We start from the raw sequence: 12359 nt of genomic DNA on the forward strand, positions 1-12359 counted from the left end.
TTCTCACTGGCACTTGAAACTGTGCCTTTAATTTCTAATATGCCATTCATGTTTCTAGAAATCGGAGATTTCTTAGCATTGCTGCAATTCCAGTTCTTGAGCTATTGAATAAATCATCCTTGCAGATGGTATTCTAGCAGTTGCGTGCACCACATAGAGTATCAGTGGCAAGCTCATATGATCCCATTTTGGGCAGTATCCAAGGTACTATAAGCAGCACCTGGATCAGCGAAAAGCAGATTACATCCATCTGACTGAAGTGAACAACACCCTTCCCAGCACTTGCTCTGCTGAAATGAGAAGGAAACATGCTGCTGAGGTCTTCTTCCTTCCCCCAGCCTAAACTGTGACCTCCTTCTCTTTCAGCCATGCCAGTGACAGTGCATTTAATCATATCTCCGTGGGGGCCCTGGAAAGAATGTTCTAATTGCTGCCCCTCCCCCGAGTTCCTCTGTGCAAGGGTGGTGACGAGGTTTCACTCTTACTGACAGCCTGATAACAGTTCAGCTTCAGGGAACTGCTTTTAGGCCATGCTGGGTCTCTACCTTGAGCGCAGCTTGCACAGGACAGGACAATCAATAGCTTGACAGCAATACAGAAAAGGTCTGGCAACACAGTTAATAGTGAGAAGGTAAGAGTGCCAGTCACCTTGATGTTGTTTTTTACATAGAGGTGAATGCTGCGCTTGTACCGACCATCCCTGGTGCCTTCCCCATAGCTGTCTCACGTCTGGCTGCAAGAGTCTACCAAGCTCATTCTACTTACTCCAATTCCAGTTCATCTGTTTTGCCTTATAGCATGCAGTAGCCATTCCAGATAAGACAGAAATGGATATTTCTCATATTATAAAAACCAGCATGAGGAAGCCATTATCAGGCTTGAATGTTGAAGGCTCAGGTTCAGGTAGCCACAGAGGCATGAAATCTTTGACTAATCTCTCTCTCTCTCAGCCTGGCCTACCTTATCAGGTTGTCATGAGAGCAGGAGACAGAGGAAAAGAATATGTGCTCCTCTTCAGGCTTTTTGGATGAAAAGCAAGACATAAATGTAGCTAATAAATACCTGAATATATATAAAACATTAATTTAACACAGCAACACTAAAATTGTTAATTTCCTGTTCAACAGGACAAGAAGCCAACATATGCGTATAAAGAATACATAATGTTTAACAGTGAGATTTTAATTTTTAATAGCAATTGTTTTCTTAAGATTGGATCCATTTGCTCATTTAGCTCAAAAGTAATCACAGTAAGATTCCCCGATCTGCAAGATCAGTAAGTATCTCCTGACTCACTCTCTCCTGATATTTGTAGAGTGTTTTTATATTTGTTGTTTCATCTGTTGTGAGCTGTCTTGGGTCCTCTGTGGAGAGAAAAGTGGCATATTAAACAAACAAATAAACATTTTTACATTCTTCAGGAATATTATTTAAATTATATTTCATCAGAATTATTTTTCTTCTTCAGCTTTAATAAATAGTGGTTTGTTTGTTTTTTTAAAAAAATACTACCAGTCTGTGTTCAATAACATAGTCTCTTTGTGGTCTTCTTTTGGCAGACAGAATAAGACTTTTTCAGCTTCTCATTCCATTTATATATCTGTTCAATGCCTCTGTTAGTCATCCGGTGACATCCACATTTACAATGTTCTGTTCTGTTGCTTGAAACATGATTACTGGCTTTATCAGTTTTCCACTGGATAAAGCACGATGATACAAGAAGAGCAAAGCTTCAATAGTTTGTACTCCTTCGTTTTAGATACTAGAGTTTGTGCAATGAATGCTTATTCCAATAGTCCCAAAGGTATCGCAAAGGTGCTAGAGGAGATATTATAAAAAGCTCTGTGTCAAATAGATTCTGTTCAGTTATGCTTTAAAATATATGGAGTCCAAAGAGTTGAGGGGGGACATGTCAACCCCAACTCCCCTCTGACTGCCTGAAGAAAAGGAGGCTGCTATAGCCTAAGCAGCTTCTCAGTGTGAGCCAAACCCCCAAATGATAGCAGTTCTGGATTATGTGGAGAAGCTGTGCAGGTACAACACATTCCTGCTCTTCAGTTGTATTTCTGCAATTAAAGATAGAGGGATGCAGGCTCACACACTTCCCTCAGCATATGTGCTTTAACACAGCTGTTAATGCAGCTACTTATGAGATTTCATCCAGAGGCTTGTTGTTTACATTAATGAGGCATAATCAAAGCATACAGATGATTTAATCCAGTGCCTCTCCTCCATCCTTTGACATTTTCGCTTTCACCACTGCTTCTCCGATTTGGTATTATAGGTCATCCTACTTTGTTGACAGCTATACTTGTGGGTGGAAAACAGAGCTTGCGAGAAGAAGAGAAAATAAAGCATCATTGTACAGTGGGGTCTTGACTTAAGAACGACTTGAGTTAAGAACATTTTGACTTAAGAACCGCTCTCATAGGAAAATATTGACTTGACTTAAGTACTTAGATTTGAGTTAAGAACTGAAAAAAAACCACGTGGGAGGCAGGGAAAGTGCAAAATTTGAACTTTCAGTTAACTGTTGGCCAGTGAAAAGGGTGCCTGTCTGCTTCCTCACTCCTCCCAGCGTTTAGAGAGTGGATTGGGAGACGGTCTTCAGACTGCCTGGTACTGTACTGCCTGGACTGTATTTTCCCTGCCTTCCCTGCCTTCCCTTGACCTAAGAAAAAAGAGAAACAAAATATCCCCCTCTAGTGGTCAAAGGTGGAATAGCAGCTTCCCATTAGTTTCTATGGACGGAAAAGAGCAGATACGGATCAAATGGTTCTCAATGCATTCCTATGGGAAATGCAGATTTGACCTGCGAACTTTTTGACTTGAGAACCGCCTTCCAATACAAATTAAGTTCTCAAGTCAAGACCTCACTGTACAAGAGTTTGTGTTCTGATACGTCCCAAGTGTCTTTAGAACATGTAAAATAACCTGGCCATCTTCTTCACTTACCAATCTCAACTCAATTGAGATATTGATCTAAACTCAGCTCTGTTTTGGAGGAAATGTTCTGAATACTCCATAAAGAATATTCAGTATTTTTGGTAAACTGTGGTCCTAAAAGTACCGAGTTGCAAAATAACAAACCCGTAGGCATACTTCAGTCTCGAGACACTATGGTAACATGTTTTGAATAGAGGTCTACAATAACGAAGCACACAACAGCAAAAAGTCAACTCTGAAATAAAGCTTATCCTTTTCCCAAAGATACAGTATGTTGATTGACCAAATATACTGGGCTTTTTAGCTAAAGCTGCAGTCAGGAAAACTGTGACCTGCCCAGGGACCATGATTTCTAGATGTCGGAATTTTTCCATATGTGATTTGTAACATTCCTTGAGTGTTTTCAGTTTTACATTATATTGTCTGCAAAAGCTGTATTGAATTCTGTATGAAAAGTGGTAGAAACTTGAGTACCAAATGTGCATCAAAGAATCTATTGAAATGGCTTACAAATGGATTTCTAATACAGTGGTGCCTTGCTTAGTGAGTGCTCCGTTTAGCGACGAAATCACTTTGCAACTAACTTTTTGCAATCGCTTTTGCGATTGCTTTACGATGTTCCCTATGGGGTATTTTCGCTTGCGATGACCGATCATCGCAAAGTGACAATTTTCGCACAGCTGATCAGCGGTTTCAAAATGGCCGCTGGGAAAAAACATGGCCGCCCTCTGTTTTCTGGGACGGATTCCCCGTTTAACAGGCAGCGAAAATGGCCACGCTATGGAGGATTTTCACTGAATGGTGAGTTTGAAGCCCCTAAGAACACATTAATCACGTTTTAATGCGTTTCTATGGGCTTTTTTATTTCGCATTGCAACGTTTTCGTTCAACAGCAATTTCGCTGGAACGAATTAACGTCACAATGCGAGGCACCACTGTATAAACTGTGGCTTCCTAGGTACATGTAGAGCACATAGAAGCTGTGTACATGAACAACTTGGTAAACTGATTCCAACCCTAATTCCTTGATTCATCCCCCCCCCCCCCGAAACAGGGAAACAGAACAATATGGCCAGAGAACTATGGCCAGTTTCATGCAGATAATGATTATGGCCTAAATCTAATTATTAGTCCCAAAGAGAGTAGATCTACTGAAACAAAGCAATTCATGTTATATGTTGACTTACCGAAGCTCCATATGCTGCTTTGTGAACAATTTGAACATCTCCAAATTATGTTACAAAGTTTATAGTCTGGAATTTTTCAGTTTACAGTACAAATACATTTTGTGGTTTGTGGTTCATTCCATATTTCCTAACATCTGCTGCAATTTCTCTTCCCCCTCATCCCCAATTACTGATCTTTTTCTGGGTACAAGAGTTTCTGAGATCCTTGGGACTTCAACTGCAGGCCCCACAGCCAGCAATGATCAGTAGTATAGGATTATGGGATTGAATTTATTCATTCATTTAATTTATATCCCGCCCATCTAGACCAAAGTCTACTCTGGGTGGCTAACAACACTCAAGAATAATAAAATAAAATAAAACAACAACATTAGTACAATAGAAGATAGCGAATAAATTAAGTATTGACAGGAGGGAGGTAAAGGTAAAGGTTCCCCTTGACAATTTGTCCAGTTGTGTCCAACTCTAGGGGGCAGTGCTTATCTCCGTTTCCAACCCATAGAGCTAGCGTTTGTCCGTAGACAATCTTCCGTGGTCACGTGGCCAGCACGACTAGACACGGAACGCCATTACCTTCCCACCATGGTAGTACCTATTTATCTACTCGCATTTTGCATTTTGCATGCTTTCGAATTGCTAGGTTGGTGGGAGCTGGGACAAGCAATGGGGGCTCACTCCGACACGTGGATTCAATCTTACGACTGCAGGTCTTCAGACCTTGCAGCACAGAGGCTTCTGCGGTTTAACCTGCAGCGCCACCACATCCCTGGGCTGACAGGAGGGAAGGCCTGCCTAAAGAGCCAGGTCTTGAGTTGGCTCTTAAAAACACCCAGCGAGGGAGCGAGACTAATTTCTGGGGGGAGATTGTTCCAGAGATAAGCTTCCACTGCTGAGAAGGCCCCCTTCCTTGTTCTTTCTCTTTGGGCCTCCCTCAGCATTAGGCATCTCAGCCGCCCATCTTGACTAAAGTGAGTGATTCGATCTAGGTGGGAGGAGGCATTCCACCAGACACTGAGGTCCTAAACCGTTTAGGGCTTTATATGTCATCATTAGTACCTTGATATCAATGCGAAAACAAACAGGCAGTCAATGCAGGGCAGCCAGAGTAGGGGAGATACAGTGATATTTCCTTACCTGAGTCTGGCCACTGCGTTCTGTGCCATTTGAAGCTTTTGCATCAGTCTCAAAGGTAGCCCCAAAATATTGAAGTCCAAAATACCTGGGAGCCCCAAAGCTCTCCAGCCTTGAAATAAAAAGATATTATCAAATTGATGACTATTGTCTGGCAGCTCTTGAAAAATAAATCTGTCTTCAGCAAAGCTAGGTGCATAGCAGCTTTGCCATGTAGTACTGGGTTCACAAATAGAATGACACGAAGAAGAGCTAAACCAGCTTAAGAAAAAATGTCCACATCCACTCCTCCAACATGTGTACTCAAATCCACTAATGCAGCAAAAAGCCTACAGGGATTTTTGCTCCATTAGACAATGCGGCCTTCATCTCTCATACCTTCTCATACAACATTACAGCAAAGTGCTGCAGAAACAATGTGACAGCACATTCCACCTCTGCCCGCACCGCCCCAGTTTCGGCTTTCAAGCAGCTCTGCCTCTTCCTGTTATCCACTTTATCACAGCAGGTGGGAGACTGTATGGGTAACTTACAACACAAGAATGAGTGGAGGAATTACACAGCAGGAGCTGGAGACAGAACAGTAGGTAGAGACAGGGTCAGTTGAGAAAGTTAATTAGAAGTTGGAAGGACTAAAAGAATTGGTTAGAGGTCAGCAACAGTGAGTTGAGTTATGATGGCAAATGCCCACTGCAGAAAGGCCAGTGTTGAGTGTCACTTAAGGTGGTGAAAAGTGAGCAATAACTTATAACCTTATTTCAGAAGGAAATAATGAACATTTTGATAGTCAGGACAGATTTAGAGAACAAAGTCAGGGATATTAGGTTATTTACTGTGGTAGAATAATTTTTAAGGAAGAGATGTGTGGGTTTAGGACTATAATTTCCTAAATTTCTGGGGGATTTTTGAGAGTTGCACTTCACCACCCTAAATCTGCACACCTCTGCTAGTATTAGACAATAAGACTTTTTGCACAGTTTGCTTTGTATTGTAAACCAACTTAGTACAGTTCATAAACTGTACTAAATATAGCAGTGTTCTGAAAGCATCCTAAAACTCATGGCTAGCATTTCAATAACTATCAAATAAACAGTTTCAATGCTTTGGATTGGTATATTAAGAAACAATGCATTGGAACATATTTATCAAATTAATATACTATAGGTCTTTAGATGACCTTGAGCTGTTTTGAATTTTGGTCTTTCTGAAGGAAAGTTTTAAATCTTGTCCTGTCTGTAAATCTAAAACAATGGCCAAAATGCTCTATGGGATATAGGCCTGTGATACTTTGAAGTTCTAAGGTTTATCACTTCAGAGCTATGCTTTCAGAGTCCTGCTGGGTTACCCAAAGATGTACCATCTGCTGTGCTCAGGTTAGAAACTGACATGTAATTCGTAAAAGAAAGCTATGTTACTAGCAACAGTATGACAGATGGATAACACTTGGCTTTCCAAGGCACATCTGATCAAATTTATCACTGGATTTCTTATACTGAACTAAACTGATTTCCAGGAGATATACACAGAAATAACATTAAGAGAACTATAGGGGGAATTGTTATTGGTATAGATTTAAAATTTTGTTTGCATGTCTCCATGTGCACCCCTGACAGGAATTTGCATACCTTTAACTGAGAGTTCTTCATTCCATAGCCATTGGACATTTTATATTTGCAACTTTTCATGGAGCCCTTTTTGCTAATGCTAGGATCAGAAAAAAAATACACAAACTACCTATTACTATGGGGATAATTTTGTTTGCTTATATTGTAAGCCTATTTAAATAGATCAATCTTAATTAATGTGAATTTTAATTATTGCAAATTATGAATTATTCTTTTAATCTCTGCATTTTCTGCTTACTTGGTATGTTCATCTTGCAAAGAGCCAAAAAAAAAAGCTTACTTCTACTTGTTCTGGCTATTCAGCTCTGCAAGCAAACTAGTATTTATTAGGCATCTGTAATCAGGTCTGGATATTCTGAAATTTGCATTTCAGATAAATTCTGCCTTTCCTACATACTGGGGCATTGGGGCAAGAAGGGTGCAGCCCATTAAGGGACTCCTGTATGGTCCCCACCATCAGCTTAAAAAAACGACCCCCCACCAAAAAAGGAAGAACAGGAAACCAAATCATTTCAAGGGATTTTAAACCTCTTACTAAACACTATTCCCATTCGCCACCCACTTTTCATTTTCAAATAGCATTTTTTGAAAACAGGAAGGGACCTTCATACTCACCTTTAGTTTCATAAAAAGGATTGAGTGTAGTTTGTGGGGAGTCAATAGGATAGAGACCTGCTACAGTTTCTCACATCAAGTACACAGGTATGTGTACAAAACAGTTACATCAGAATAGCAGAAAGAAGTATTCTGGATGTACGTATTAAAGAAAATATGGTTTCTAGAGTTCCTGGCCTCATATGGGATCCCTTGGTATGTCACAGTAACGATACATGTCCTCTTCAATCCATTGCCACCTGCACCCACCTTAAAGCCTGTCATCTGTCCTGCCAAGTCCCATGATTCCATACATTTATTTCCAGATGGCTACAGGTTTTGGAATGTCCAAAACACTCTTTCACAAGACAGTTACAGGTTCTCTTACACCAACTCACAAATCCTCATAGCCAAGAGATAGTCTCCAGTTTTGGAATTTCACCTCCACCCTAAATTTACTAGGCTGTAACTGATTTTCTCTCTGCTGCAGTCCCTTTTGTGATACAAAGCTTACTGTAAGGATTAGTGTGATATTTTATATTACTTCTCAGGTGTCCACCATACAGTACTATAAGATTCCCCCATCGGGCTGTGCAGCAGATAGAGAAAAGGGATACTCTTTTGCCTTACCTCATTTCCTTTCCAGTTTCCATTTAGTGGGTTGTTATAAGAACAGGTGCCTGAATTCAGTTTTACTTTCCCTGCCCTGCAAGCCTTGCTTTTTTGTTTTGTATGCTTTTTATTTTATTTATTTATTTATTTATTTATTTATTTATTTACTGTCATTGTAAGTATATACACAGTATACCCATATAGTTTGTGGATGTGAGAACAAAGACAATCCTGTTTATCACTGACTTGGAAGACACTCTGGGATCCTTTCAACAGAAGAGCAGTGTAAAACTACTTTTAATAAATAAATCAAAACCACACATATTTGCAGCATTTCCCCACAATTGGGTACCGCGGGACTGCTATCACAGGCTGAGCAAACTCCATTTGCTTAACTCCAGTCATTCCTCTCAGAAAACAGCCAAGAAATACTTCTGAGGCTGAACTTGTCTTTCCTGCATTTGTACATGTCATGAAGAGTTGGACATGACTAAACAACAAAAATAGGAATTATTGGCTGCGGACAACATGACACTAGGGAGAAAAAGGACAGAAAACACTGGCTGAATAATTATAGCTTCATAGGGATGAGAGGTTCATTCCTGAATTAGATTGGACTGATTAGGAATCTTTTATAAGCCCTTTGGGAGCCCTGCAAGGCTATTCACTCTTATGGGCTGCAAAGTTTCTGATATATGGTAACTATGAATTAATATTCTCAAAAAACTCTTATCATTAACTGCACTGCTCAGCTCTTGCAAGTGAAAGCCTGTGGCTTCCCCATTCAATCCATCTTTTGCTAGATCTGCTTTTTCTGCTGCTTTCTACTTTTCCCAGCACCTTAAGGCTATCAAGCAAAAGTATTCCAAATAAATAAATATGTGGACTCCGAGAAGATATCAGCTATTGGTTAGGATCACTTCTAGAACACATCATTATTTTCATGGATATACATCTGAAATAAACTTAACTCTACTAAATCCTTTCATGTGTCACTTGTGAGTAAGTGAATTCAGGTAAGTCTTAATTATCTTCCCAAACCCCAAGTGCTTCTCTGAGACACAAAACAAAGTAGGAGTACTATTAAACATGCTATAATACACAATTTCCTAAAGAATGAGAAGGAATAAGCATGCTCTTGAGTCCTGCACCAGCAATAAAATGCCCATACCCGGAATATTCTCAGAGTGCAAAACCAAAGAAAAACCCATTCTAGCCCACTGATCAACCAAAGGACTAAAAGCTGCTGGATTTATTGTATTTGTGAGAATGCAGGCATGTAAAGGGGAGGAGTACTTATTACTCATAAACTGTCTTGAGAAGCATGAAAAAGTCCATAAAGCCTTAAAATAAATAGATATTTCTAAGATTTTATTGAAGAAGGCTTGTAAAACAACGTATTTCCTAGAATTTAAGAGCTTCACAGTTCTTCTGTCCATCCATCTTAAGCCATTTTAGAATGTTCTTTCATGTGTCGGAGAAAATAGTCACATTTTCCGGTAATCTTCTAAAATAAACTTGAGGGTGGTTTTCACTGGATATCATCGTCATCAAACATATCTTCAAAATCTAATAAAAAGTTACAAAAAATACATTATTCCAAAATTAATGAAATACATGTTTTATCTAAACAGTTAGGTAGTAATACAGATTTTATTTCTTAGTGATGAAAGAGACTTGAACCTTTTTTGATCAAGTCAACATGAAATTCAAATGAGCAGGAAGCAGGTCACTATTGGTTAAGGGAAAGTTCTCCCACACAAGCATAATCCTCTGAGTCCAACCATTAATTTGATAATTGTGATTTAATTTTGACACAGTTTCCTCACCAACATTTGCTTTACAGCTCAGGTGTCACAAATGTACAAATATGTGGTCGATGTGTACCAATCAGTTCTCTTTGCTCACTCTGCTGGGAGTGATAAGGCTGTATATACTGCAAGGCTTTTGCTCTTTGTATGCCTGAAGTCCATGCTTTCAGTATAAGTATTTAGAGTTTCCCCATGCTTACAACCTAGGTAGATGCAATTTCTGCTTAGCAGCTAACCAGTATTTACACACACAACTAATTTATCCTTTCCTCAAGTCCTCTATATGTGCCAATACATATGAAGGAATGTATTGCTGTTCTTGAATTTGGAACAGGGCAGGCTAAAGCAATATGAATCTGTGAGGCTCCTTTGGCAAGAGCCAGTCTCCTCTGTTTAGAACAGTGGAGAGAAAAGTCCCAAATTATGCTGAGTTTTGGAGCATGCAAAAGGCAGCATCAAAGCTCAGTGCAACGTAAGGTCTCTCCCAACTCCTCTGCAAATCAAGGAGAATCAAAAGAGAAAATGTATATACTGCAAGGGTCGTGCCTGGCCAATAAGCATGGAGCAGCTCCCTGACAAGTAGTACATACATGGAAGCGGGCCATTTTCTATCTAAGGTAACTGAAAATAGTTGATGGAACATACAAAAATGCCCAACCCCCAAGTCACACATGGTAAACTCACTGTAAATCTGAATGTTTTACATTTAAAATTCCATGCAACCATTTTTTATTTTTTTCCCCTGAGTAAGAAATTAGGCATGATGACTGGCTCCTTGTTTGTTAGAAGTACAAGGAAGCACATTCTTTTATCAAACTGCTACATTTGACCTTCCCAAAATTGACTTCTAGCTTAACCCCTTTAAAATATTTATTTATTTATTTATTTATTTATTTATTTATTTATTTATTTATTCATTTATTCATTCATTCATTCATTCATTCATTTAATACACTGCCTATTTAGTGGCAAGCCACTACTGTGGGCAGTTTGTAGGCTTGTAGCTGGGTTTTTCCCCCTGCACCAGTAAGAAAGCAAACAAATGTTTAAAACTGCTGGATATTGGTTTAAGAATAAATAGCTGGTTTAGAATAAAAACATGTTTTTATAACTTTATAGTAGCTTTTATTTTAACACTTACTGTTAAAGAAGTCTGCATGTACTGCCTTTTCATTGGCTGCTAAATCCATCAAAAGTCCTGTACTTCCTCCAGCCTGAGGAAAAAATATTTTGTCAATCATACAAGCAATATAACAGATAATTTAAAACACATGTGTACTTATGATTTTGCACCTTATGATTAAAGATCTAAGGCTCAGTAATTGTACCTTTTAGAACACATTCCATGCACACCATCCCAAGATTCACGACAGTATCTGTACATTTCAATACATAATTCATTCATTTATTCACACCAATGGGGGCAAATCTAGTGGCGATCACCAGAAAGGAGTGGGGTGCAGTACAACACTTAAAATGTGTAAGCTATCAAAGGCCATGTAACAATTTCCCTTCTACTACCATACACACTTAATGTGACAGTGTCACATTAGTGACTCAGTAAAGTTTAGCAAACTAAGCTAAGAAAGAAGAAGACGAATATTTTATTATGCTGAGTATTTGTCCCCCAAGCTCCATTCTGAAAATTACACGCATGTCTAAAAAGCAAAAAAAAAAAAAGGAGGGTTAAAAGAACCAGAGCACAAGCACCATCACCCCGCCCATCCAAGTTGTCTTCAATCTCATAGCCTTGAAAACAGATGTGCAAATAAATCCTTGCGAGGCGAGGAACTCGCCCCACTTCCTACTCAATTCAGGACTTTATGCGGCGAGGGATAGGGAAATTAAATTTTAAATTCTTCTGATGTTTTGGACTTCATCTCCCAGAAGCCTCCAGCGTGCAAGACCAATGGACAGGGGTTCTGGGAAAGATAGTCCAAACACTCGGAGGGTTTGGACTACGCAGCTCTTGCTACCCCCTCGCCTTAATCTTAATTGTCCCGGGGCAGCAACCAGGTAGCCCAAAGCGACGCAGCGTCCGACACCCCAACGCTAAACTACCCGCTGAACAGCTGGGAAGAAACGCTGCCGCCTCTTACCGCGCAGAAAGCACCACCCCCACCCCCACCCCCAAAGAGAGAGCCGTACGAACGCCTTTCCAAGCAAACTGGGCCGTAACACAGCCCGCTTCGCCCGCCTAACCCCTCACCTCATCGAGGTCGACGTAGGGCCCCGCGCCTTCGGGGAACATCTCATCCACGGCCGGCTTCATCATGCCCGACGAGCTCCCCGGCCTCTCGCCTACATCCGCCCGGAGTCTGAATTGACTTCCGGCTGCTCTGGACACCGGGAAGAACGCTGCATCTCTATGGTACAACTCGGCCTCGGCCTCGCTTATTGCCAAGCGGAGGGCCGCCCGCGCTATGGCGGCTGAGCTACTCTGGTCTGAGAGC

At 40.3% G+C, this 12359-nt stretch overlaps 1 protein-coding gene across 1 annotated transcript; it reads right to left on the bottom strand.

Moving 5' to 3' along the window:
* Positions 1-9445: 9445 nt before the first annotated feature.
* On the bottom strand, positions 9446-12359 carry COPS9 (COP9 signalosome subunit 9). The gene is made up of 3 exons (XM_020811577.3): positions 12116-12359; positions 11048-11120; positions 9446-9664 (listed from the first exon to the last, which is right to left on the bottom strand). Exons 1-3 carry the CDS (start codon positions 12179-12181, stop codon positions 9627-9629), a joined length of 177 nt encoding a protein of 58 aa, XP_020667236.2. The 5' UTR covers positions 12182-12359; the 3' UTR covers positions 9446-9626.

Source organism: Pogona vitticeps, chromosome 3 (genome assembly GCF_051106095.1).
Source record: "Pogona vitticeps strain Pit_001003342236 chromosome 3, PviZW2.1, whole genome shotgun sequence".
Classification (NCBI taxonomy): domain Eukaryota; kingdom Metazoa; phylum Chordata; class Lepidosauria; order Squamata; family Agamidae; genus Pogona; species Pogona vitticeps.